We start from the raw sequence: 26,405 nt of genomic DNA, 5'->3' as shown, positions 1-26,405 counted from the left end.
TAGGAGCTAAAAATGGTTTTTATATTTTTAAATGATTGGGGGGAAAAATCAAACCGAGGATAATAGCATTTCATGTCATGCAAAAGATATATGAAATTCAGATTTCCTGTTCCTGAATAAAGTTGTGTTGGAACACTGCATAGTCATTTGCTTACATCTCATCTATAGCTGTTTTTGTGCTTAAAGGGCTGCACTGAGTAGTTTTGAGAGACTCTACGGCATGCAATGATCAAAATATTTGCTATCTGACTTTTTATAGCAAAGTTTTCCGACCTCTGCTTGGGGGTTAGATTCAGGGAGGAGTTATTTGTGTACATGTCTGTTTGCTTGTTGGTGGATGAGGCTTGCGTGTTCAACTTGAACTTAGCCTGCGATGTAATCGTCAAAGAGGCTGTAGAAGTGCAATACATCATATTCTCCTACTTTCTTCCTTGCCTTCCTCAAATCAGAAGAACAGAAGCACATTACTGTGTGAGAAAATTAGATTATCTGAGGGACTATGAGAAATATCATAGTAACAAATGGCCTCCAAAAGTTGTGTATTTCTAATCTAACTTGAAGACTTAAAATAACATGAGCACTATTCCTGTATTCTAAAATTTGAAGTTATGTCCTCTGTGGGTCTTAGAAATCTTTTGGGAAACAAAAGTCTTGCATTCTTCTGACTCATTATTAAGCACAGACCATATCAGATGGGCCCTTTGTTCAGGGGTATTATCGACTTGAATGGTTCTATTGGGTTCATGCTTGCGTTTGGCCGTCAATAGGTTATGATGAACAATTGGATAGCAGAAGTACCTTTTAGCAGAATGTCTAGGATATCCTGATCGTTTGCCATGACCGTTGAATTAAGTAACATTTACGGTTGATATTGACCCTCCTACCGACTATAACACGCATGAAAAACTGAAATTAACAGAAAAGCCATACTGCTACCAGTTTAAAAAAAAAAAGATGTTAACAACAGTACCGGAACACATTATAGAATTGAAAAGATGAGTCATTTGGATTCAAAATCCCTATCGTGTACTTCGTGACTGACCTCTAGTTGTCCCCTCTTGTTTTGTTCTGTTTCAGAGGTTGAAGGCTGCGTTGACCCATCACCCGGCTGCCATGTCAAACGGGAATATGAACACCATGGGACACATGATGGAAATGATGGGCTCCCGGCAGGACCAGACGCCACACCACCACATGCACTCCCACCCACATCAGCACCAGACACTGCCAGCCCATCACCCCTACCCGCACCAGCACCAGCACCCAGCACACCATCCTCATCCTCAACCCCATCACCAGCAGAACCACCCACACCATCACTCCCACTCCCACCTTCATGCACACCCAGCACATCACCAGACCTCGCCACACCCACCCCTGCACTCCGGCAACCAAGCACAGGTAGACCTTTTTCATGACTCTTTCCTCCTTCATGTTAAAAGTACAGGCTCTAATGTGGGCTCATTGGCGGCAACGTGGTTTGACAAGTCCAGGTGTTCTATCTGACACTCTGGGGGGCTCTGTTCATTACCTAGGAGGTAACGGTTACCCATAAGACCCTACCAGATCATAGTTGCTATAACGAATACAGTGAACATCAGGTCTAGTTTCTAGGGGAAAATGTAAACTTCACGTTCTCCAAAATCTATTTTGGCAGTGTTTCGCAAAATTAACCCTAAAAAAAAAAATAATAATACCAATGGGAGGATTAAGAAGCCAGTAAGCATTAAAGAAAGATGTTGATATAGAATGAGGAAAATAATCATTGCTGTGGTGCAGGTTCAATCCCTAGCCCAGGAACTTTGGCATGCCCTGGGCATGGCAAAACAAACAAACAAACTTAAGAATGAGCAAAATAAGTTAATTCTAATCGTGGTTCTAGCTTCAGTGCTTTGTAATATCATAGAAACTCTTTTTTTGTTGTTGTTGCTGTTGTTGTTGGTTTTTTTTTGTCTTTTTGCCTTTTCTTGGGCCACTCCCGCGGCATATGGAGGTTCCCAGGCTAGGGGTCTAATCAGAGCTGTAGCCGCCGGCCTACGCCATAGCCACAGCAACTCGGGATCCGAGCCGCATCTGCACCTACACCATAGCTCACGGCAACACTGGATCCTTAACCCACTGAGCAAGGCCAGGGATCGAACCTGCAACCTCACGGTTCCCAGTCGGATTCGTTAACCACTGAGCCACAATGGGAACTCCTAGAGACTCAATTTTGTTACCTGTAAGTCAGAAGTTAAATATGATGCACAATCTTCTGAATAACAGTAAATGTTAAAAATTTAAAGAGTAACAATTTCAGGCAGACAAAGAGGCTTGGTAATGGCTGTTAGGGTGTAAGGTACTGTGTAACTGGTGAAGAGGGGTGACTCATCCTACCCAATGTGAAACGCGTTGGAGGGAGCAGAGAGCCAAGCTCTGTAGATGATCGGTTCAAAAGAAAGGCCAAATCCCAGGGGTGGAGAGTCACCAGGAGTGGCTAGAAAGAACAGCTTTTAGACTCAACTGGAAGAGGGTCGGGGGACCGGGCAGACGTTACATCACCTAGCCCAAGAAGAGAGGCGGGTCCGTGTTCCCGAGTGAGTTTTAATAAATGAATGGAGGACATGTCTAGGAGCATGGCTAGCCCTCCACGCTTTGGACCTTCAAGCAGAATGACCTTTGTCAGTTCTCTCCACCCATGCAAACTACCAGGTTCCAACCAGCTGGGTCAGAATGGTGTTGGAAGCTTGGGATCGCCAAATAACACTTATTCACTGTCTCCTCCATCATCTGCCACCGCACCTCTCACCAGGCAGCTTTTAGAGCTTTTGCAACTTCTCCGACACACACCAAACCTGGTCAACCATTCACAAGCTGGGTGATCCACAAGCAGCTTCCTAATCTATTCAGTAGATAAGCTTATTCACCAGGTAAGCTTACTTTTGCAAAGGTTCTTAGAGGTATCCTATGGAGCAGATAAGAGTGCAGGCTTTGGAGTAAGAAAACTTTCATTCTATTCCTGTCTTACTTGCTGCATGACTGCCATCAGTAGACTCACCTCCCCAAGCATCAGTTTTCTCATCTGAAAAATGGGGTAATAGTAGACTAAGCTCATAGACTCTTAGGAGTATTAGACAAGAGAGTGTTTATCCTTCAGCACAGTTTTCCATGCATGTTCGCCATGATTAATTCCAGACGGAAGTAATGTGCTAGAAGTTTAGAAAGTATTTTAGCAATAAAATGTTATCCAGTGCACCTTTTTCATCACAGGCCATGGGAGGACATGTATTTAGAAGAAAAAAGCAAACTACAAGGTCAAAGATAGGTAGATAGAGTCACATGTGTACTTACTTTTTTAAGAAAATGGATAGCACCAAGTTTTGGATGCCTTTGTGGGCAAGTTTCTTCACAGACAAGTTTAACAGTTCATGAAATATAAAAGCCATTCATAAACTAATTACCAATTAGCCAACTGCCATCCATTTCAAGTCCATAAGTGGCCGATTGTATATGTGATTAATTAATTAATTGCCTTTATAATTGGCTGCACAAAGTTGCTTTTTTATTCTATACTGCTAAAAAGAAAGAGTCCAGGTTTGCCTTGCTGACATTTGAGCAAGATCATTTAGACAGCATTCAAAATGTTACTCTTAGATTGTATTACCTCACCTGATTACATGAGATTCTTGTCATGTAGCCTAATTGTATGATTGTCAGAACAACCGGAGAGGAAATTTATTAAGGCCATTCCAACTCTGAGATTCTAAGATGACTTGGAATAAATCTTTTCGAAATCAGTTATATTTGATCAAAACTTTCAGATCAAAACTTATGTGAACGGAATGCCATTTTATTTATTTTTTATTGAAGTACAGTTGATTTACAGTATTATGTTTCAAGTGTACAGCAAAGTACAGTAAACGCTTATTTATCTATTTTATATATGATAATGTGCATCTATTAATCCCATGCTCCCAGGGTACCTCCCCCCTCCCCCCAACAGAATGCCATTTTAAAAAGATGACGAGTAAGAATAATTACCAGATACATAGATTCTCATCTTAGGGTTGCAATTTCTTCTGCCTTCTTGTGATTCTCTTGCATATAAGAATGTGATTTCAGAGTCCTATTGTCGCTGCTCAACCACCAGGAATTTCTCTTAGCCAAACCACAGGCTGACCCCTGAACCTGGACCGAGCCTGAACCCCACCACACACAACTTAACCCCTTTAGGTGAAGGCACAGGAAAAGTTTCAGGAAATAAAGGTTGGTTAAAGTTAGCATGGGAGAATACCGTATTGAAAGAGCGATCCCTGCAGTGGAGATTCAAATCTAGTTTTGCCTGCTTTAGAGTCTTGTCTAGGTCTGGCAAGGTGAGGTCAGTAATTCACAGGAAGAAATGGTACAGGCAAAAATAGCCAGGTTAGTGCGTCGGGCTTCGCTTTGTGGTGGTTAGCTCAGAAGTTAGCATCTGAAGTGACTCGTGCTAAATGTTTGCTGGGAACAAGGATTACATCTTCAGCAGCCGCTCTGATGAGTAAGATCTTCGTTTGTTACTCCTCTGAGATCGGGGGGAGAGGAATTGCCAATAAACAGTTTTAGAAAATGTCTTCACTTGAAACAAAATTACTGAGATGCAGTCTGACCTCAGTCCTGAGCCTGATTCTTTTACAGTTAGTCATGTAGGGCTTGATAGAGTTTAGGATTAAACTATATCACCGTCCGTCAGCGGATGTCAACCAGGAGCCATTATTACTGCAATTACAGTCATTCTGATTGATTTCAATCATAGGGTTGGAATGTGGTACAAAAGGCTGCTGGGTTTCGTTTTAAAAACTTTTTGCCTGTTACTTCTGCAGGTTAAATGTCTCTTGTAAAACAGCTTTATAGGTACTACGGCCATAAGCCTGAGTGACTGAGAAGGAAGGAAAAAAAAAGAAAAGAAACGGCCTTTATTGAGAATGAAGAAAGGGGGAAGGAGTGAAGTGCATTAAGGAAGCATTAGGTGTCCAGACACATAAAGAGTCCGTCATAGACATTTCACTAGGTGCTGAGTGTCTGCTGCATGACGGGAAGTAAAGCTATAGGTGTGGGGGTCCCCAAAACCTCAGATGTTGCTAAGCCCCTTGCAGACCTTACAAGGAATCTATAAGCATAGTAACACTTTTTAATAAAGTGCTTTGCCACTCCTAAGATTTCCTTGTAATGTAAGTTTGTGGTGATCCAGAGCCACCTCTCCCTGGTGGATGGGCTCCTTGCTGCTTCAGGCAGGGACTTTCAAAGGCCCTGCTGTTCAATCACCTTGAAAGCCCTCCTGTGGCTCCCTCTGCCTCGGTCAAGCTCTGAGGAGGAGGCAGACCCACCTGGAGTTTGCAGGTCCAGCCAGGCCTTTGGATGGAGAACTGTGATCTTGTGACAAAAGGATTTCAGCCGCTTTCCAGGCTTCGCAGGGTTCTTTTGAGAGGCGTCGCAGAGGTGATGCTGGCCCAGAGGTGTGTTCTAGGAACGTGGTTTTGACACCATGAAAGGCATTCGCCGCCTGCCCCAGAGGACTTTTCTGTACCTGCCAGAAGACCCATCAATATGAGGACCATCACCCTGCCCTCTCTGTTTTCACCTGTGACCATCACCACACGGGGGCGCTTTCACGATTTACAACGCCCCTTAAAACATTTTTAGCATCAGAGGAGAATAAATGTTTCTTTCATCATGATTCAGCCAGATGCCATTCAGGGTGGGGGGGGGGAATCTGCTTGACTCCTTTTCACAAGGTATCGCTTTATCTGGCCAAAATATCATAGAAGATAGCCGGGCGATGCGTCTCCTCCTCCTGAGCGTGGTGGCGTCATTGACTTCATTCTTAGAAACCACGTTGGACGTGCTTTACGCACGCAACCGACGGCTCTCTGTGCTTTGCATGTCAACACCTTACCCCCTCGTCCCTTCTCTCTCCCCCTCACCCCCTCCCTCCCTTTCCCAGCAGGTCTCACCAGCGACACAACAGATGCAGCCCACCCAGACGATACAGCCGCCCCAGCCCACAGGGGGGCGCCGGCGAAGGGTGGTGGATGAGGATCCCGACGAAAGGCGGAGGAAATTTCTGGAACGGAACCGGGCCGCCGCCACCCGCTGCAGACAGAAGAGGAAGGTCTGGGTGATGTCACTGGAAAAGAAAGCAGAAGAACTCACCCAGACAAACATGCAGCTTCAGGTGCAGGCCACTGTCTCTCGCCCCACACTCAAAGGCCCTGTGTACAGTTGGCATGTCCTGCCCCGCAGGCGCTTGTTGACCTAAGTAAGGCCACCCGTTAGTCCACAGAGCAACTGCAGGCTTACTCCCCAAGCCTGATGAATTCTGAGACTCTGCCAAACAAGACAACTGTTCGGTTTTAAAGCAATCTCTTCTGGGGCGGGAGACTCTGCCCAACTAAGTTTTAAGACTGGCAGCAGAAGCTTTGGTCAGAGGTTCAAACTCTTGTTCAGCACCTATGTGCTGTGTTTAACCTCGTTGGCTCTCAGTGTCCCCATCTGTAAAATAGGAATAATAACCTCATAAAGTTATTGGGAGGAATAAATGAACTAACGTCTCCAAAGTCGTTGGCACAGTGCCTGGCACATCATAAATCCTCAACTGAAAGGCGGTCCCTTACGTTCGCTGGATGAGGAGTTGCTTCAGTTTATACCAGATTATCTGTATTTTTGTTTAATGGGGGAGAGGGAGTTTGTGTTTATTATTTTGTTCCATAAGGCCTGTTTCCATCTCATTTTAAACTTGACAATATTCGACTTTTGCATGAGTTTTGCATTTCATGGGTGGCTCAATGGGGGGCATTTTATAACAAGGCCGTTTCTAGGAGTGTTTGAGAAACTCAAGGACCTCGGGCTTCTCCAAGTGGACTTCATGCCTGACAGATGATGCAGTTCAGGGCATTTGTTCTGATATGGAAAGGAGTGCACGGTTCACCAGCAAATGAAAAAGCAAGTATTAGATTATGAGAAGCAGTGTAGGGATAGCAGTAAAAAATGTGGATTATAACCCAGTGCTTCCAGGAGCAGAGAGAATGGCTAGAGAGTAGAGGGAAGAGGGCACAGAGTGCCCCAAACAGGGAGAATCCGCTCCTCAGTAGTTCATAGGTCACCTTCCCCCCTACCCCCTGTTATCTGTGCATCCTTAGAAAGGAGCAGTGAGGGTGCCAAACCCACAACCCTTTGAATATTTCATTCCGTGACATTGAAATGGCCTTGGGGTGTTCAGTATACAAATGGAAAGTATACGAAGAACGTGTGGGCTATACATGGACCAACTGTCGTAATTTATGAAGGTTGACTTCCCCCCCCCATTTATCATCTTTATATGATAGACATAAGAAAGAACTGGGAAACCTCTATCGCAGACATGGGGGACATAAGATCATTCCTTCCACTGGTGTGCATGCTTCATGAGGGTGGGGGCTATGTTTTGTTACCCTCTCCCCTGACCTCCTACCCTCCTTTTCTAGTGTCAGGTCTAGCATGGAAAGTTCCTGAGAGTCTGTATTCAATATCTATTTGTTGAATAAGTGAATGAGTTCCCCGTCTCTGGAGGGTCCAAGAACTGGCTGCCTGACCACTTGGGCAAGGATGTGATTGAGGGAATCAAGCCACAGGGGGATGGCTGGACTCAAACACCTCCGAAGCCTCTCTGACTTAAAAGTCTGTAATTCTAGAATCTGGCAGGCATAGTAGTATGTGGGAAACTTTTAAGTAGAACACGAGTACACACTTTTAATATTAATAATTATATTTCAATGTTCATGTGTATCGCAAAGTGTAATTAGAACATCAGACCTTCAATTTCACAGGTATTTTTGGTAATGACCAGACTAAGTCATTAAAAAAATGAGTTAAGTTGTATAAACACATTAAGTAAATAAAAGTCCTGGTGTATGTGACCCAGCAAATAATAACTGCAGTGGTTTTGTAATGACTGAAGTATGAGAACCTCTGGAACTTGCAGCCAGTTCCAAGGTCCACAAGAGGACCATGGACGGGTGTTGGTTTTCTTAATCTTGGCGCTACTATTTTGGGGCTCTAGAATTCTCTGTTGTCTCCTGCACATTGTAGATATTTTGCAGCATTCTTGACCTCTAGCCACTAGCTATCAGTAGCACCTTCTACCCGAATCTCAACTTGTGAGAACCAAAACATCTCCTGACATTGCCAAATGTCCCCTCTAGGGGGCAGAATTACCCTCAATTGAGAATCACTGGCCTAGATGAAGGAGCCATGGGCAGCCAGCTGACATGGAGTCAGAGGCCGATACATTTTTAAATCAGTTTTAACTAAAATGAATCCCTGCAGAATGACTCTAGGGTATTGACTATCATTCTGGAGCATGAAGATAGGGAGGGGGTCATGGCAGAGAGCCAGGAAAAGTAAGGACGCTGGTTTACTTTGAGGTCAGAAGGTTCATGACTTGACATATGCATGTGTTCTAGCTTTTACTTAACATGTCAGGTAAACATATGAGAACCTAACATATTGATTTTCACATCTAGAGCCAAAACAGCTAAGTTTAAGAGATGCTAGAATTATAGCTCCTGAATATCAGGGGGAAAAATAAGTTCTATTTGGGCCGTTCAGCAGGCACCAATGTTTTGGTTGTTCAAGCCATGCCTGGGGAAGGGATGGTCTCCAAAAAGACTAAGTTGTTGGTGTCTTCCAACCACTGCTTTGCTTCAGAGAGACAGAAACCACAATGGCTCCACGTTTTCTAGGATGCTGAGTGCGCTGCCTCGTGCCTTGTGATACTAGAGAGGATATGCAGATTCTGCCACCTTTGAATGACCCTTTCCCTCTCACTGGACCTTCGTCAAAAGAAAAAGGTGTCTCTCTTGAGGCTGGTCCAGTGGAGCCAAATTTTAAGTAAACAGAAGTGGAAGGTGCTAAACAAACAAACTCCAGCCAAATGGAATATCCACGCTCTGGATGGCCAGCTGCCACTTTTGAGCTGTTTTCCAGCATAGAGCCTTCTAGTTAGGCTGCAGAGTTTCAGCTTGGAAAAATCAGACCCGAGAAAACAAAATCAAAACTCCCAGACTTCATTTCCTCGTCTTACAACAAATACCTACCCAGGAAGTCAATACAGGTATAGGAATTGGGGGAAATATTTGAAACCACTCAATCTGACATTTCACTGAGGGAGAAACCAAGGCTCTGGCGACAGGAGGTGTCTTCCCAAAAGTCACACAACCAGCCAGTAGTAGGATGGGGACCCAAGCAAGTCTTTTCTTGACTTAATCCATTGCTCTGTGATCTTTCATTTTAGAAAGCTCTTCAACTATGAAGGAATCCACATTCTTTTCGCCAACAGAGTGGCTAAGATCAGCTCTAAAGTCACCAAGTGCTAAGGTGGTGCCTAGTGGATTGTTTGTGTTCAACAGATGATAGGAAATTATCTGGCCGCCCACGGAAATAATTGCTTTTCTTTCTCATTGCAAAGACACATGGCCTAAGTCGCTGCTGAAATTTTAGACACATGAGCCCAGGTTTGGGACTTGGCAAGAGAACAGGCCAGATGGGAAATGTTGCTTTACAAATTGAAAGTCCTTTGTTTTAGAATGAACCAAACCTGGCCTCAGCTAATCTACCAAAAAAAGGGCTGGGGCTGGGGGTGCTATGTTGCAGGACCGTTTTGATTTGATTTGATTTGATTTGATTTTTGGCATGGACTGTTGCTTGCATCAAAGCATCAAAGAGCATTCTGAGATTAGCATATTAACAAAATGACATGCCCCCCAAACCAAAAACTGAAAATGTAGCTACCAGGGACTTCTTGGAGTACTTGTTTACAGCATGTTATTCTAGTATTGAATGTCTCTGTAAGGGTGCTACTTCATCTCAAGGCAGCCTTATGGGTTTAAGAACAGATTGATCTAATGGCATCTATGGTCTTACCTTCTCTATTTAAATGACCAACCTTTTTAGAGCAGCAAACCTGAACTTGCTTGCAAGTGAAAAAAAAAAATGAACTGATTTCAGCTGATTATTAATATTCTGCTTTTGCAAAGTGCTTTCATATGAAGACCTATAGTTATTATTATAACCCACACAAGGGAGTAAAAAAAAAAATAGTGATTTGCCTCAATTCATAAAGCAAGGTAATTCACAGTAAGAAAATGCCTCTAGAAGTCCTGGTTTTTACTTTCCTACTAGAACTGCAGGCCACTTTTGATTTCTTCCATGCATTTTGAAATGTTCACTGTCTGGCTGTTCTCTTCCAAAATGTATTCAAGGTGATTTCTATTTATGTTACCTTGAAAAGGATTTTTACTTAAAAATATCTTCTAGGTATTTGTACATTTCCTGCATCAAGCACTCTGTTACGATGGAGGCTTTCAGCTGATTGTGCACATGCACAGCACACACACGATTCACTCTGCTCTCTCTAGGGCAGCAGAAGGTTCTTGACCTTTCTGAACCCCAAGGCTCCTTTATGGAATCTGATGAAGATTCTGTAAAAGCTCTCACAATACGGACACATACGTGGACTCAGTTGTTTTTTTCAGAAAAGTGTTCTTTCTAGAGTCCAAATACAAATAATATATTTCATTTTGAGGCCAAATGTATATACATTCACACATCTTCGTTTTCTTTTTCTTTTTCTTTTTTTTCTGTTTTTTTGTGTCTCTTTGTTTTTCACCAGGGGTGCCTTCTCTTCAATGGTCTAAAAGTAACTTTCTTTTACACAGCCTATTTTAAGCAGAGGGAGACCTGGGGAAAGCAAGGAGGGCTGTCTGAATTTAAATGGGCATAAAATCAAAGAAAAAAATAGCGTTTAAGGCTAAAATAAATTGTCCTATAAATAAAGTTGTCCCACTGACCCCCGAGTTGACAAGGGACACTTTCAGCTTTGACAGGGCCCCTTATCAACCACACTCATTTGGAGGTGGGAAATACAATTCACCTTCCTGAATGTTCTCAAATTTAAGAGCAATTTTCCTGTGAAATGAAGTGATTTATTCAGCATTCATGCTAATTTCGCAGCGAGGCATTTTTATTTTGTTAAGCTTGGAGGGAAAAAGAGAAGAGCCTCTGTAGATGAGCTTGTTATTATTTTTGTTTATGCTACTCAACATTTGGTTGGTTATATCTTGCACATCAATATGGAAATAGGAGGTATTCTTTGAAACAAGTCCCCCCACCAATTTTTTTTAATTAACTTCTGGAATTCTAAACTTACTTTTCTAGGTGATAAATACATGCCTGAAAAGCCAAGTTCATATTGCAAGTGTAGATACAACTTAATGACAGCAAGGTTAAAACACCTTTTTCTGTGTGCATGCTTTTTTAAAGTCTCCTCCATGTGGAATATAAAGTCTGGCAGCCACAAATGAACATTGGCCAGAGAAAGGGTATTATTTATCACAACTGTAAACTGGCTTATTTGAGCTAGTGGGACATTTACAGTTTACTTTTATCAAGTGGAAGCACCTTGGAACCATCTATTCTGCAGTTTCTATCAGTGGGGGACGCTGGTTCCAAGACTGGCCTCAGACACCAGAATCTGCTTCTGCTCAAGTCCCATACGTGGTTCTGCATCTCAGATTCAATCAACTGCTAATCATATAGGACTATATCTATTGAAAAAATCCACACAGTTCAGACCCATGTTGTTCAAGGGCCCACTGCACTTTACACAGTAGGGCCAAGTACATTATTCCACAAAGCTAGGAACTTGTCTTTGTGAATTACTACCTACTATGTACTATCTAAAGTGGAGATTTGAGGCACGTATCTAAGTACCTTTTAAAAATGCACACGCAACCCACAACACCTTGATATTGAGGGGGGATAGAGTTTATAGAGTGAAATGAGCCAAACTAGTTAATGGACCAATCCCAATTCTTCAGTCATGGCCCCAAACTCTATTGCTCTTTGCTCCCTGGGCTGACCTGATCCCACGAGTAGAGGACCATTATTTGCTCCATATGTTTCCATGGCTTCTGCTAAGTGGCATCAGGCAGAGGAATGCGCTCTGTTGAACGCAGCCCACTAAGAACTTCTTTGGGGAAATCTGTGGTAGATGAGCCAGCTTATTCTGAGGGCGTTGCAGTCTGAGGCCACTCACCAGGCCACGCGATTCCTCCCAGTGCCTCACGTTCACCGTCTACTCCTGATCAGTGTCCACTTGAGCTTGTAAGACGGCGCAAAGATGATTATTACGAGAGCCAAGTTTACTGAGAGCCTAGTGTGTGCTGGGCATTGTTCTGTGTGTTTTGCGTCTCTTCCCTCATTTAATCCTCCCAGCAACTCCAAGAACACAGTACTCTTTGCATCCCTGTCTGAAAAACAAGGTTGCTGGAGCTCGGCCGGGTTATGTCACCTGCCCAGCATCCCCCGGTCAGTGTAGAAGGCAGGGTCCCACCCAAGTAGCCTGGTCCCGAGTTCACCATCTCAACTCGGGACTTTTAATAGGATTCAGCTCTTGAGTTAAAACCTAGTCTCTTCAGAAAGCCCCTGGTAAATGGGAGGGCCAAAGTGATGGCAAGCTACACATTTTCAGGTAAATCCTGTTAAATAATATTATTAATGTCGTCCAGACGTGACAGAAGGGTGCCCGTTGTATTGTTAAAGTGCACAGGGCCTTGGGCTTGTGTTCTCTGGTCTTCTTCATATGGCTTTGATCTGTCTCTTTCCAGAACGAAGTGTCCATGTTGAAAAATGAAGTGGCACAGCTGAAACAGTTGTTGTTAACGCATAAAGACTGCCCCATAACAGCCATGCAGAAAGAATCACAAGGATATCTAAGTAAGTCATTGACTTTTTGCTTTTTTTGTGTCTTGGTTTTTGCTGCTAATTTCACCTTGGCTTGTATTAAAAGAACAAACATAGAGTGCACACCCAGGCAGAAATCCTGCTAGAATTCTGGAGTGGCTGCTGTACTGCTGCCCAGAATCCTTCTTTGCTGACCCCTGTTCCTCACCATTTCCACCACCTTCTGATAATTTCTAGCCAGACTTTCCCTCACCTTTCAGACTGTAAAATCCTACCAAATTCCAATTCCACAGTCAGTAGGAGCCCAATTCCAGTGGGCTTAGCAGCCTTCCAGAGAGATCTATGGGCTGGGAAACAGGCTTTGGGTGAATCATATCCAGTGTCTCCGATGTGCAGTATGGTATTCAATGGGCCACAAAGCTAGTGACCAGGTCTCAGTTTACCAATATGCAAAGATGGGTCCCTTTTCCTAGATCCCAGTCTCTGCACCTGGAAGGCCAATAGGCGCCATGCTAATTGAGTGGGGACGGGAGGAGGAGCAGGGATTCGTGGCTGAAGGTCAGTGTCTCTTCAAATAATTTTTTTAGATTGAACAACACAGATTCTCCCACCACATCTGAGTATTCTTCCACATTTCTTAGACGGATGGCGACTCGAAAAGACCAGATGGGGCGTTCACGCGCCAAGACTCAAGCACATCAAATCATGTTGCTGATCTAGAAAGCATGGCTTTGCTGTGGCTATAGACTGGGAAGGCCTAGCTTTGTGACAGCAGTTTAAAAGATGGTTTGGAAATTAACCTCAGGGAGAATATGTGTGAAACCCTCCTATTTCCAGTAAACACCTAGCGCTATCTTTGGAGTCACCCCCAACCCCCCCCCAGAAGGAGCTATATTGGGGTGTGTGTGTGTGTTTTTCCCTAGGTCCAGAGAGTAGCCCTCCCGCCAGCCCTGTCCCCACGTGCTCTCAGCAGCAAGTCATCCAGCATAATACCATCACCACTTCCTCGGCCGTCAGCGAGGTGGTAGGAAGCTCCACCCTCAGTCAGCTCACCACTCACAGAACAGACCTGAATCCGATTCTCTAAAACCCGAGGGTCAGACCTTGCCTCCAAGAAGAGCTGTCGCGTTTCCTGCGTCCTTTCTTTTAAGGGCATTTTTAGAATTCACTCAGACCTGGACGACTCCTCAGCCCTTCGAAGACTGGCTTTCATTTTTATAGTTATTATTGGAAATGTTGTCTTTTATACTTAGTTATATAAGAAAAAAAAGGGAGTTATGCAATTAATAATCTATCCGCTTGGGAAATGCTTCGGTGCTTTTCTCCAATTTTCTGGTACCGGTTTCTTGTTTATAAACTGAACTCTTTCTGTATATAGTCATTGTTTCATTCTTATCAGTCCAACCCTTTGCCTAAGAAATGGTGAATCTTGTTAAACCGCAGCTTTTAGCCAAAATGAGGCTTACCTAGATGTCCAGTAAACAGATTGCAAGGCAACTGGGGGAGAGGTCTGATGACATCATAACTCATGTTGAGTTTGCTGTGATGTCACCAGAATCCCCCACAACTCTTTTATCATAAAAAAGTGTAAGACCCATCGACATCCACATAAAACCACCAAGCATCTTACCACCTCTCCTCCTCCTCTTGGTCCACTTCCTAGAATGCCCAAATTCCCTTTTGTACTTTTACCTCTGGGCTCCCTGTTGACTCTTCATTTTTACTTTCTTCTGTTGTAGTCCCCCCCCCCCCTTTAGCATTGCATGTAAAGAAGAAAATAATATTTAAAGGAAAAAAAAAAAAAAGCTAATGTGGACCTAGCCGTGGCTTCCCTTGCCTGTGACCTACAGCTGGATTTCATTCAACTCTTGCTTTTTACAAAATAGTAACCGGGAGATGTTTAATGTGCCTGATTTAATGTTTTTAATAATCAGAGCAAATAAAAGTTGGCTTAGCCATAGGTGAAGCACTGTTGAATGCCAGCTGTGGAGACACTGGGGAAGGGAACTTTGTAAGCGTCAATTGTGAAAAGTCCAAATTATAATGCCAAGCTATAACGTCACACCCTCGAATTAAAACTGGTTTTATATGGCGTGTCTATAATGTTGAAAATCCATGTACTATATAATAATTCAGAAGGGCTCTGTGCACTACACAGATTACATTGTTCAATCATCAGCTGCTAATAGCCTAAGATTATTTTTTTTTTCCTTAAGCCTATGGAAGCAGCTTGGCTGTTCTAGTGGCTGAAAGTAGATGAACTTCTGGAAGAACAAAGAGAGAAAGAAATCTAATTTCCATGGAGGTGCTTTCTGCCCTCACACAACAGTTAAAGTGCTCTTCAGCTGCTGACAGAATCCCATGGACATGGCTACTCCACTTTTCTGAATAATTCTGATTTCTATTTTCAGCAATTTGCGTGGACTTTGCCCATTAGAAAGAGCAGGTAGTCCTGAACCACAGTTGTGCCTCCTTGAAACAAGCCATTCTACTTATGCTAAGGTTTTAATAGTGCATCTCACAAATCGCTGGGGCTAATGATTTTCTCTAGCAGTGTAGGCAGGTACTGCTGTTTCATCTCCATTTGAATGCTTGACCTTGGGACGTGAGTGTGACTGTGCGTGCGTGCTTGCGTGTGCATGTGTGTGTGTGTGTGTGTGTAAGAGAAAGGGAGATTATGGAATTTAAAAGAATAGTATTTTACAAAAGGTGTAGCTTTTATAAGAGTTCAGAAAAGGGAAGGATTTTTTTTCTCTCACTATAGTGTAAGAATCTATTTTGGAGAAAAAAAAATATGAGTCATGAAGCATGGTTTTTATAACTAGTTTCAGTTGTATCTAATAACTTACTTTTTAAATCAGTATTTGTCAGCGATCTTTTCATGTATGCAGTGCTTTCAAAAGAAAGTTTTGAGTTTCCAGTGAAACTCATAACTTGAATATAGGGTCTAAAAAAATCAAAACAAAAGCAAAAGCATAAAAAAAAAGAAAAGAGAAAAAAAGAAAAAAATGCAAAAATGAAAGGATTTTCTATTATATTTTAGACAAACATATCATTCTTAAGTATTTTAAATACTGAATTCATAGTTGTTTTGTTTTGTTTTGAATCCCAGCAGTAATAGCTGAATGGTTTAACCTAACTGGCTTCCTAAGAAGTTTAAGATTTAGCTAAGAAAGAAGTTATCATACTTGTCTCTACTTAGAAATTAAAAATAATGTTTTCAAAACTCCTTTCTTTGACCATTTATATGTCCCCCTAAAAAGGAGAAATTGCTCACTGAAATGTTTGGGTTCTTTAATTTTTTTGATTTTTATTTTATTTTTTTGCTTTAAGTGACTAATACTTTCTTCCTTTACTGCATGCATAGCACTTAATGAAATGGGTTTGTTTGTTTTTTTAAATCCGCTGGTAATATCAGAATGTCCAAGGAGTAGGCTGTCACTAAAATTATGGTTTACTTTCCTTCTGTTCCACCTCTCGATTGAAATATTTTGTTAAACCGAAAGCCTCTGCAGTTAAGAACTTGCCTGAGTTTTCTTAATTCAGCACCTTGACAGTTTGACTGATGTGCATTATGTATAGCTCATTATGTCTGTTTTTTATGCTAAGTAGGCAAACCAACCACACACACACACACACACACACACACACACGTTAGCAAACGGGCCTCAACGTATAATTAGAATAAACTATGTTCTTGTTCTACTCAGGGCCTTTAGGTATGTTCATTAGCAGAGTGGAAATACAGTCAATGGAAGCTGCCAGCCAATTGTCAGAGCTTCTGGAAATCCTAAACAGAAAAGCTCACGGGTCCAATCTAACACTCGGCTTATCAGTATGAGCTGTTTCACTTGAAGGCCTAACTTTCACCAGATCGTAGACTAGTCGGCCTGCCTGAAAATCCCTCCTGGTCCCACACTCCTTTGCCAACCTGGGGAAACAAACCTTTCTACCCCGTTGTCTTCTCCCACTCAGTTACGGGGTCACCCATGCATACTGTCCCAGGTCAGTGGCAGTGACCTTCAGAGCACCTGTCCTGAGGAAGGAGGGCCCGCAGCACAGCCTCTCCTCATTCACACCCAGGATCTGCCCCTCGAGTCACTGCCAGCCTGCCTGGCAGCTTCCACGGCACCTCTCCTGCCTTCTGGGGCAGGAGTCGGCCGCTGAGATGGGGACACTGAGAGCGTTTCTACCAGGTGACGCCGCACCTAAAGTGAGACGTGCCCATCTTCCTTGTTGCTCGGGACATTTCTATGAGGTCAGTAGAGTGAACTTCCTTCCTGTGGATGAGTGGACTCGTTTCACAGCTGGCGTGAGGTTGGATGTTTTCCCTTTACACCTGTCTCCACAGCACTGTATGCCAGTCCCAGCCTCAAGACGGCCCAGGGGGACAGCCCGTTTGTGTGCTGTCCCTGCATGCGTTCTCATAATTAGAGTGACTTGGAGCAGTCGCTCTTTGGGGGCTCTGGGTCAGGGAAATCATATGCAGAGCATGTTTTGAATTGCGAGGCATCCGTGGTGAATGTTTAGGTGGTTGTGGCCTATTGAGTACATTTTCGTGTGTTCGGTGGTGTTTGTCATGAAAACCTTCAACCAGCTGCGATAAAAAGACCAGCCCTCGGCTAGAGGGTTTTAAGCATCTGTAACTGCTATAAAACTAGCCATCCAGTTAGGATAGAATGTGCTTCTTTCTGGTTAATGAAAACCATCTAAGAAAATATATATGTATGTATGTGTGTATACAGTGGAATTCAAGGACCAAAGCAAAATTTGAACAGGAATCTATTAATTTAGAATTTTATAAGATATTTATTAATAAATGTTATTTTTAAACATTCCATTTGAACAATATTCTTCTGTAGGATCTGCTTGTTTTTAAAGCATTAGTTGGTAATAAACTACTCTAGTCGCGTGTATCTTCATTTTTCAGGGTTTCAAATGGCTCTTTCCCATCATTGGGTGGAAATGTCTGTTTAGATCTCTGTGCATAGAAATTTCAAGGATTTTTATTGCCGTGTGAGTTATTTTTTTAATCTACATTCAGAGCAGTTTTGAAACATCTATTTCTTTTCTCATTTTTAAAGTAAGCTCTTTCTTTTAGGAAGCAGAGTTCCGCTAAAGGGAATCAGTAGCTATAACTGGAACGGCTCTCTCATCAACATGTAAAAACAACTTCATCTCTGCTTCTCCCTACCCCACCCCACCCCCAGCTTCCTAGAATGCCTTGCACTATTTAGCTTCCTGGGGGCTCCTTCTTGACCCTTCCCAAACAATGTGCAGTAGCTTTAAGCCATTCAAGTTCCATGATGCAGTATATCTGAGAAGGGAAAGGAAACAACTGCTTAAATTGGAATAAAACCGTGCCTATGCGAACAGTAGCAACTTAGAATCTGTCTTCTACTTTTAAAATAATTTATGTTTTAAAATTGCACTTTAGCGTTTTTCATCCCTGTTGGTTTCTCTCGTTCTCTTTGGAACCTCCTCCCCTGTCCTCAAACCTGCCTTCACTCTCCCGTCCCTAACACCCCCCACGCTGCCTCTAAGGCTCTGAGCTGCATCATTTAAAATACTTTATGGAGTATTTGCGCCAGGTACATTTGCGTGTGTTCGCAAGTAGCAGAGCCAAGACACATTGCTCACATCAGCCTAGATGAAACCTGCTATGAGAATGCCAAGAAGAGCCAGTTTATACTCTTTATCCCTTTCTTCATAGCATGTTTTTTTTTAATGTTATATTATGCAACAGATGTGAGGCAGCAGCTATGCTACACTTAAGAAGTTTCTATCTCATTCTCCAAACCAAAGTGTCCTGAATGAGCCAGGAGACTTATTCTTTTGTGCATCACGTTGCATGCTGGATGTCGTCCTTGCCATCGTCTCTCTGGGCTGCTGAAAAAATGGTGGCCCTCACTCTTTCATTCCTAGGTCTCAAAAATACAGTTTTGCCTTGTACCGTAATTAGGGACAGCACCTCTGTTTGACAATTATAATCTATGAAAGGACAAGAAGACACTGAAGCAATAAACTTATAATAAAGTTCAATACCAAAACAAAGAGAACCCTACCTAGCTTATCATGTCATGGAAATGAAAAGTGTCTGTCCGTTCAAAATATTTTCCTATTCCTTGTGGAGTTTTCAGTGATGTAATGCTTAGAGCCAAATTGCTTGAAGAATGTTTATATATTTTTTTCCCTTATAAATTGTCTATTTTTTAAAAAAGCTATTTAACCACAAGTCAAAAGGGGGGGGGGGGATTAGGCCAAATTGCCAGCATTTGTTAAAAGATTAATATTCTTAAGTGGTACTCTGATACCTTTCCAAGCTTATCATCAGAGGGGGATCAATAATTATCAGCTGTTATATTTAGACCAACTTACACTATCTAGCTCATTAGAAGCCAGGATTTAGAAAGCTTTTCTTAAGCCATTTAAGATTTTTCTTACATTGAGTTTCATCTTATAGGACTTTATAGGATTTTTTTTTTTTTAACAGAATCATTTTAGCCTCAGGACTGAGAATGTGGAATCGGAATAAATTAGCTTAAAAGACATCATTTAACTCATGCACAATAAGCTCATTAGTTTGTTCCTTTAGAATAAATACCAAGGCTGTAGGAGATGATGAAAGGTATCAGCCATGCTGAAGTGGAGGGGGTTTCAGAGAAGACCCCTTCCCCATCAGCCAGCAGAACAGAAGATCGGCCCTCCCTCTTTCCTTCTTTTTCTGCTAAATCACACCTGCCTCCTAGAAAGAGGAGTTCTGCCTTTGAGGTTTGTCTTAGAGAAAAGATAAGCTTGAAATGTTCTCTCTGGAGAGGACATGGGGTTTGGGAATCTTCTGAAAAGACCCAGGAAATGGTTCTGTTCAAACACAATGTTCTAGGACAATTGGAATAAAAATATTGTCCAAAAATAGAACTAAAAGAAAAAAAGTTAGCATTGTGCAAAGTAAGTGTTAACTAAGGAAGTCCTCAAAAAAGGTGCTGTCACTTTAAGTTCTGGACTGGGGCGGGGGGGCGGGGGGCGTCTGTAATTGTAAACAGTAAAGCATTTGTGTTTGTTTGTCTATTTGTAAAGCAACCACCTTCCTTACTGGAAGGAGAAAAAAACTGGGGGGTACATACGTGTAAATACTTGCTGCAGCATTTAATATGTTTAATTTTATGTTAAGCTTTTTGTTGCATCGTGAACACATTTATTGTTACCGATGGACAATGAGTTCATTAAGACGGTTCAACTAGGTCAGATTTTTACATCTCTTTCTAGCAAGAAGAGACAAGATTTTGTGCATTTGTACAAATGTTAATAATATCACTGCAATTCCAATATAATAAAGCACTCAAATGCAAATAATATATGTACCCTTTGTATGATAAAATTGGGGTTTGGGGATAATGACATCTATTCTGTACAAAGTCTTGTTCATACCTTGTAAACCAAGGCTTACTCTTTCAGGGTCAGCAGCATGTAGGGACAAAAGCAGGTAAGATGTTTCTCCCCCCAGACCATCATTGCTCTCCCATTGCCTCTTCCATCCAACTTCCCACCTGAGGCCACCAGTCTAACACACTCACAGTGGGTTGGCTACACAACTAAACTTCCCTTTGGGATTAGCAGATTCTAACAGTCAAGAAATGCAGCCAGGAGTTCCTGCTGGGGCTCAGAAGGGTTAAGAATCCAACTAGTATCCATGAGGATGTGGGTTCCATCTTTGGCCTTGCTCAGTGGGTTAAGGGTCCAGCATTGCCACAAGCTGCAGTGCAGATGCAGCTCAGATCCCTCATTGCTATGGCTGTGGTGTAGGCCAGCAGTTGCAGCTCTGACTCAATCCCTAGCCTGGGAACTTCCATGTGCTGCTGGTGTGCCACCCACCCCCCCATAAAAGGAAAGAAAAGAGAAGAGAAGGAAAAAATGCAGCCAGTATAAAGTCACATTTAAGGAGTTCCCATTGTGGTTCAGCGGTAACAAACTCGGCTAGTGTCTATAAGGATGCCTGTTTGATCCCTGGCCTCACTCAGTGGGTTAAGGATCTGGCATTGCCTTGAACTGTGGTGTAGGTTGAAGACACGGCTTGGATCCTCCATTGCTGTGGCTGCGGTATAGGTGGGCAGCTATAGCTCCAATTCAGTCCCTAGCCTGGGAACTTCCATATGCTGATGGTGCAGCCCTAAAAGGGCAAATTCATTAATTTATTCATTCACATTTAAGTTGTGTCCAGGTACCAAGAATAACATGCTGGCTAGTCAGCAGTCAAATCCTGGAGTTCTTTGCTTGACTTCCCAGAAGCCCTACGTACAGTCTTAGACCCTGTAAGCATGCACTCTTGTAGCTATGACCCTGCCTCCATTTTCTACCGCCTGCTTTCCTCTTCTTTATTCTTTTGTTTTTTGTTTTTTTTTTTTCCAGGCATGCTCCTCTTTTTCTCACACTCAGTCTGATCCATCAGCAGGGCCGGTATCCAACCATCCAAGATGGCCATTTTTACTGTTACAGTTCTGTGCAAACTACCAGCATCCCCTCATCTGGACTACTGTAGCACTCTCCTTCTAACGGGCAGCCGTAGGGAGTCTGGAAAGTGGAAATCAGACCGTGTTCTCTACCAATTAAAACCCTGCTAGGACTTCGCCACTCATGCAGAGCAAAAGCCAAATTCCTTACTATCAAATTTCATAAACTTGACCTTGACCTCACCCTATTCTTTCCCAAGCTCATTTCTTGCTCTTTTCCTTCCCCACTCACACCTCTCCAGCTCCATTAATGCCTGCGAGGTTCCTCAAACATCCCTCCTCCTGTCCGCTGGACAGCCTTTTTGCACACTATCCCCTCTATCCAGAATATTCTTCCCCTGTCAGCGTAGCTCACTTTCTCATCCGTCTCCCTGTCAGACAAGCCTTTCTTGACCACCCTACGTAAAATTACATCACCCTCACTCTTGCCCAGACCACTCTTGCTAGCATTAACTACCATCAAACATAACTTATGTTTAGTTGTTACGTTATATCATCTGTCTCCCCCAAGTAGAATGTAAGCTCGACAAGAGCAGGGATGTTTTCTATTTTCTTTACCCGTGTGACCCAAGCTCTAGAACAGTGTGAGTTTGTGGCTCAGCGGATTCAGACTCCAGCTAGTATCCAGGAGGATGCAGGTTTGATCCCTGGCCTCACTCAGTGGGTTAACGGAGCCGGCGTTGCCATGAGCTGTGGCGTAGGTCACAGACATCGCTTGGATCCCTCGTTGCTGTGGCTGTGGTGTAGACCAGCAGCTGTAGCGCCAATTTGACCCCTAGCCTGGGAGCTTCCATATGCCACAGGAGTAGCCCTAAAAAACAAAACAACAGCAAAAAAAAAAAAACCTAGCACAGTGGATACACAGTGGGCACCGAGTATGAACATTTGTGGAATGGCTGATGTGTTTCCTTTTTGCCTTCTTTCTCCCTTGTTCTCAGAATGCTGACTCGACCACTGGGTTCTGTGGCCACAGCACTTGGACTTGAAAACCAAGTACCAGGGCATGTCATCTGACACACGGCCTGACACGGAGACAGGATATTTGAACTGGGGACAGAAACAATTTGGGGTGTGGGGAGATGATGGCTGTGCTAATGGCAATCTCATCTGTTACACTTACATTAGGACCCACTCAGTACACTCATAGCTCCCAAGAGAGTCTTTGTAATACCCATCCCACACTCATTTGCAATTTAAAGCCATTACTATTGGTTAAGAACTGTTACGATCCCACATTTATACTTTGAGGATAGACAGCACTAATCCCCACCCCACCTTTCATCCCCGTATGTCTCCTGGGCTTAATAATGTCCTCTTATCTCACACTTGCCATTGTGGTCGATTCCTGGTTGGTGACTGGATCTCATTTTAATTTTGTGATACATATCTTCTTATCCAAGAAAAATAGTTTTTCAGCAAGACAACCTGCCTTGTGGTTTGGCATCCTAAGCATCCTTACTATGAGATCATAAACTCCTGGAGCACAACGGGCCTCCTTTTTAAAGTAATTGAAAGGAAGACACTTTGTGAGATCTGTTCCCGTGGCAGTAACACCACCTTAAGCAGAACAAGCATGAGAATTAGGCCACAAAGGAGAAAAAAGTTACTGATTTTAAAGATACAGAATCTGGGTTTAGATTAGCCTACTTCAGAAGCTACTTCCTTTTGGCAACTGTAGATGATTTTTCAAAATGGCTGAAAGGGTGGATAAATGAAAACATCTGGAAAATAGTTTTTTCGCTGGTAGATCTAGCAAAACTATTGTCGTTATGATTATTGCTGTTGTTATTGCTACTGAAAATGGTTATATTTAAACCTGGAAATTAAGTCATGAAGCTTTTAGTAACTACTAAGTTTCACCTTCTATGTTGTCAGACACTGTGTGTTGGCTCACATCATATGTCCTTGTACCAACTGGAGCCAATTATCAGTAATCCTCCATAAATTTCTTGAAACCAGTATTACTACAACATAGGCCCAATGAGTGTAGAGCCAGCAGGTCACACAAGTTCTCCATAGATCACTTGCACTTTGTCAAGAAGAGATCTTCCTACATGTTCTTTTAAATGAATAAAAAGGGGAAATCCTACATTCACAATATATTCTAATTCCTCACTACTCCAACAAGAAAACTGCTCTGAGTATCTAAACCTGATTGTATTGCAGTGACACAGGACAAGTCTTCGATCTACTGTTATTACATTGGTGTTATCTTACATGCAGCACTCTGTTTAAACTGGCTCACTGACTGTTTGACCTGCATCAACTCACAGTGTAGTCAGAGCGGGCTTGCTTAAAGAAAGAGAAATCCACATTTCCCGTTGTGGCTCAGGGGGTCAAGAACCCAACTAGTATCCATGAGGATGCAGGTTCGATCCCTGGTCTCGCTCAGTGGGTTAAGGATCTGGCATTGCCACAAGCCATGGCATAATACGCAGATGCTGTTCAGATCCCTCATTGCTGTGGCTGAGGCGTAAGCCAGTAGCTGCAGCTCCGATTTGACTTCTAGCCTGGAAGCTTCCATATGCTTCAGGTGTGGCCCTAAAGGAAGGAAGGAAGGAAAAAGAATGATAAACCCTATCAAGTAGGCTGGAGTGAAGGTGATTCTCCTGTAGGGATGTAAGAGGTAGCTCATGGGGCCCAACCAGGTAGGGGTAGCAACTATAACGATGACCCCGGAAAGTCATTAAAAAGCTAATCTCTCTGGCTTGCCTTGGTCCCTGAGGAAAGATGTTTCCTCATTCTACTCTGTCTATTCTCTCCCTCTCTCCATATACTGGTTTGTATACTCACCTAATTGCTTCTATGTGGGCCCATTCATTTTGCACCAAAATAATACCTTCAACATCCAACATCTCTGGTGTTTTAGTTCTAACACCTAACACCAACTCACTTTCCACCTTTCTATTCTAATTTCTCAGGAGAGAATCTGATTGACCATTTCGGGTGAGGCTTTTATCCCTAGTATAATCAACTGTGTCGTGGGAAGTAGGGTTACATGGATTTAAAGCTCCTGCTTCTGAAGGCAGATCAAGACTTCTATAAAGGGAGGGGGGAGAAAATGATGGCTGGAGAGAAACAGTTGTTATTTCTAAAACCATCTCATGGAAGTCCAGTCATTTACCCTTGAGACATATTAAGAGAAAAAAGGACAATGAGGAGACAGTACAAAGCTGGGCACAGAATGGATATTAACACATGGTTTTTTGTTTTGTTGTGGAGGTTTGTTTCTGTTTTTTTGTTTTTGCTTTTTTGGGCCACACCTCGGCATATGGAAGTTCCCAGGCTAGAGGTCAAATTGGAGCTACAGCTGCCAGCCTATGCCACAGCCACAGCAACGCAGGATTCAAGTAGCATCTTCGACCTACACCACAGCTTACTGCAATGGCAGATCCCTGACCCACTTAGTAAGGCCAGGGATCGAACCTGCATCCTCATGGGTACTAGTCAGATTTGTTTCCATTGCATCACTACAGGAACTCCCAAATGTTTGTTGAATGAATGAATGTTAATGAATCATGTTATTGAAAGCTTGAACTGAAACAAACTGAATATTCATTAACATTAAATAAAATAAATTTTCTGGGTGTTATGGCTTAGCCTGCAGGCCATAACATTCAAAATATAAAAAGTAACCATCAACAAAAGGGAGAAAGACTTAGCTTGTCATGTTTTACAACTTCCCACTCTTTTGATTTAAACTGATTACAATTATACTTTTCAGGAAAGATCATTGCTCTATTTTTTTTACATTCTCCATAAATGATTCCAGTGTGTTTGTGTTTATAAGGATGTCTCCAGAATGAGGTTAGAAAACACTCTTGTCCCCAGATTCCCTCCAGGTACTGTAGTAACTAAAGAAAGTTTTGTGACAAGGACATAAGGCAACTCTCATCAATAAGAAAGCAATGAGAATTACTACAAAAAAGGCTAAAATAAGCGAATAGAACAGTCTGGAATAAGAATTTATAGTTCTACATTTTCATACTAAATTGTCTCTTTTTCTGGCCACTCCCACAGCATGTAGAAGTTCTCAGGCTAGGGAACAAACCCGTGCCAAAACAACCACCTGAACCACTGTAGTGGCAATGCCAGGTCCTTAACCTAATGAGCCACCAGGGAACTCCATACTAAATTATCTATTGATTTCCTCTTTGACCTTAAGCCAACACAGATGTCTGCTCCTTACTTGTCTCCTTTGTCAGTATAAACATACACAGAGTGAGGTGAGAGTTACCTCTGTGGTGGCTATCTAAAGAACTCTGCACAATACTGCAACCGTACCCTTCTCTGGAAATTTCTCTTCCCTCCACTCCATCCATCTGGCTCTGACAGAAGATTAATGTCTGGCCTTTGGCCATAGCTTTTAGTCTAGTACTCTGCCCTGGCTCCCAATGAACAATGAGCCCAAGCAACTGGATACAGGAATGGGAGGTAAAGTCTAGGGAGTCAATCTCCCTCTGGAAGCTGAATCTAAAAGAGGTAAACTTGGGGGGTTCCCATTCGTGGCACAGCAGAAATGAATCCGACTAGGAACCATGAGGTTGCGGGTTCGATCCCTGGCCTTGCTCAGTGGGTTAAGGATCCGGCGTTGCTGTGAGCTGTGGTGTAGGTCAAAGATGCGGCTCTGATCTGGCGTTGCTGTGGCTCTGGCGCAGGCCGGCAGCTACAGCTCTAATTAGACCCCTAGCCTGGGAACCTCCATATGCCGCAGGTGCGGCCCTAAAAAAAAAGGACAAAAGCCAAAAAAATAAAAAATTATAAAATAAAAAAACAAAAGAGGTAAACTTGGGAGCTACCAGGAGCCAAGTGTCTGCCAGATAAGGGGACTAGTCTGTAGCAAGAGAAAGAAGTAAAGCCAAGACAGCAGAAGCAGGAGCCAGAGGCAGAAAGACAGCTCTGGAGATGGTCATTTCCTGTTGAAGTGGTCTCACCTGACTCACTGCATCCACCTCTCTCTGCATTGAATGGTTCTACCATAAAACAACCCAAGGTCCTTCCAAAAAACCTCTCCTTTTAAGGTAGGTGGGTTTCTTGGAAGTGATAGAGAACTAATTAATGCTCTATTCCCAGCACATTCTCAGCCACTGCCAGCAGACGCAGCTCATTCTCACCACGCACCAGGGCATCACCACCCTGGAAGAGGCATTAGAGGTGGCTCCC

General features: G+C 42.9%; 2 protein-coding genes across 4 annotated transcripts in view; one reads left to right on the top strand and one right to left on the bottom strand.

Moving 5' to 3' along the window:
- The window catches only part of CREB5 (cAMP responsive element binding protein 5), a 412,742-nt gene extending 398,218 nt beyond the window's left edge, over window positions 1-14,524 (top strand). For 2 of the 3 annotated variants that reach the window (XM_047763738.1, XM_047763737.1), the window contains 4 exons: window positions 1,078-1,401; window positions 5,963-6,190; window positions 12,660-12,768; window positions 13,659-14,524. In XM_047763738.1, coding sequence (XP_047619694.1) covers window positions 1,078-1,401; window positions 5,963-6,190; window positions 12,660-12,768; window positions 13,659-13,822 — 825 coding nt within the window. In that variant the 3' untranslated portion in view covers window positions 13,823-14,524. Of the gene's footprint in view, window positions 1-1,077; window positions 1,402-5,959; window positions 6,191-12,659; window positions 12,769-13,658 lie in introns of all 3 variants that reach the window. The other variant, XM_047763736.1, reaches the window with a different exon arrangement.
- Window positions 6,028-26,405, bottom strand: part of TRIL (TLR4 interactor with leucine rich repeats) — a 129,123-nt gene continuing 108,745 nt past the window's right edge. The window contains exon 6 of the mRNA XM_047763727.1: window positions 6,028-6,142. The gene's annotated coding sequence lies outside the window, so the exon portion shown is untranslated. The remainder of the gene's footprint in view (window positions 6,143-26,405) is intronic.

Source organism: Phacochoerus africanus, chromosome 16 (assembly GCF_016906955.1).
Source record: "Phacochoerus africanus isolate WHEZ1 chromosome 16, ROS_Pafr_v1, whole genome shotgun sequence".
NCBI classification, from domain to species: Eukaryota; Metazoa; Chordata; class Mammalia; order Artiodactyla; family Suidae; genus Phacochoerus; species Phacochoerus africanus.
The sequence above is the reverse complement of the archived record's forward strand: the minus strand, read 5'-3'. Positions and strand labels throughout refer to the sequence as shown.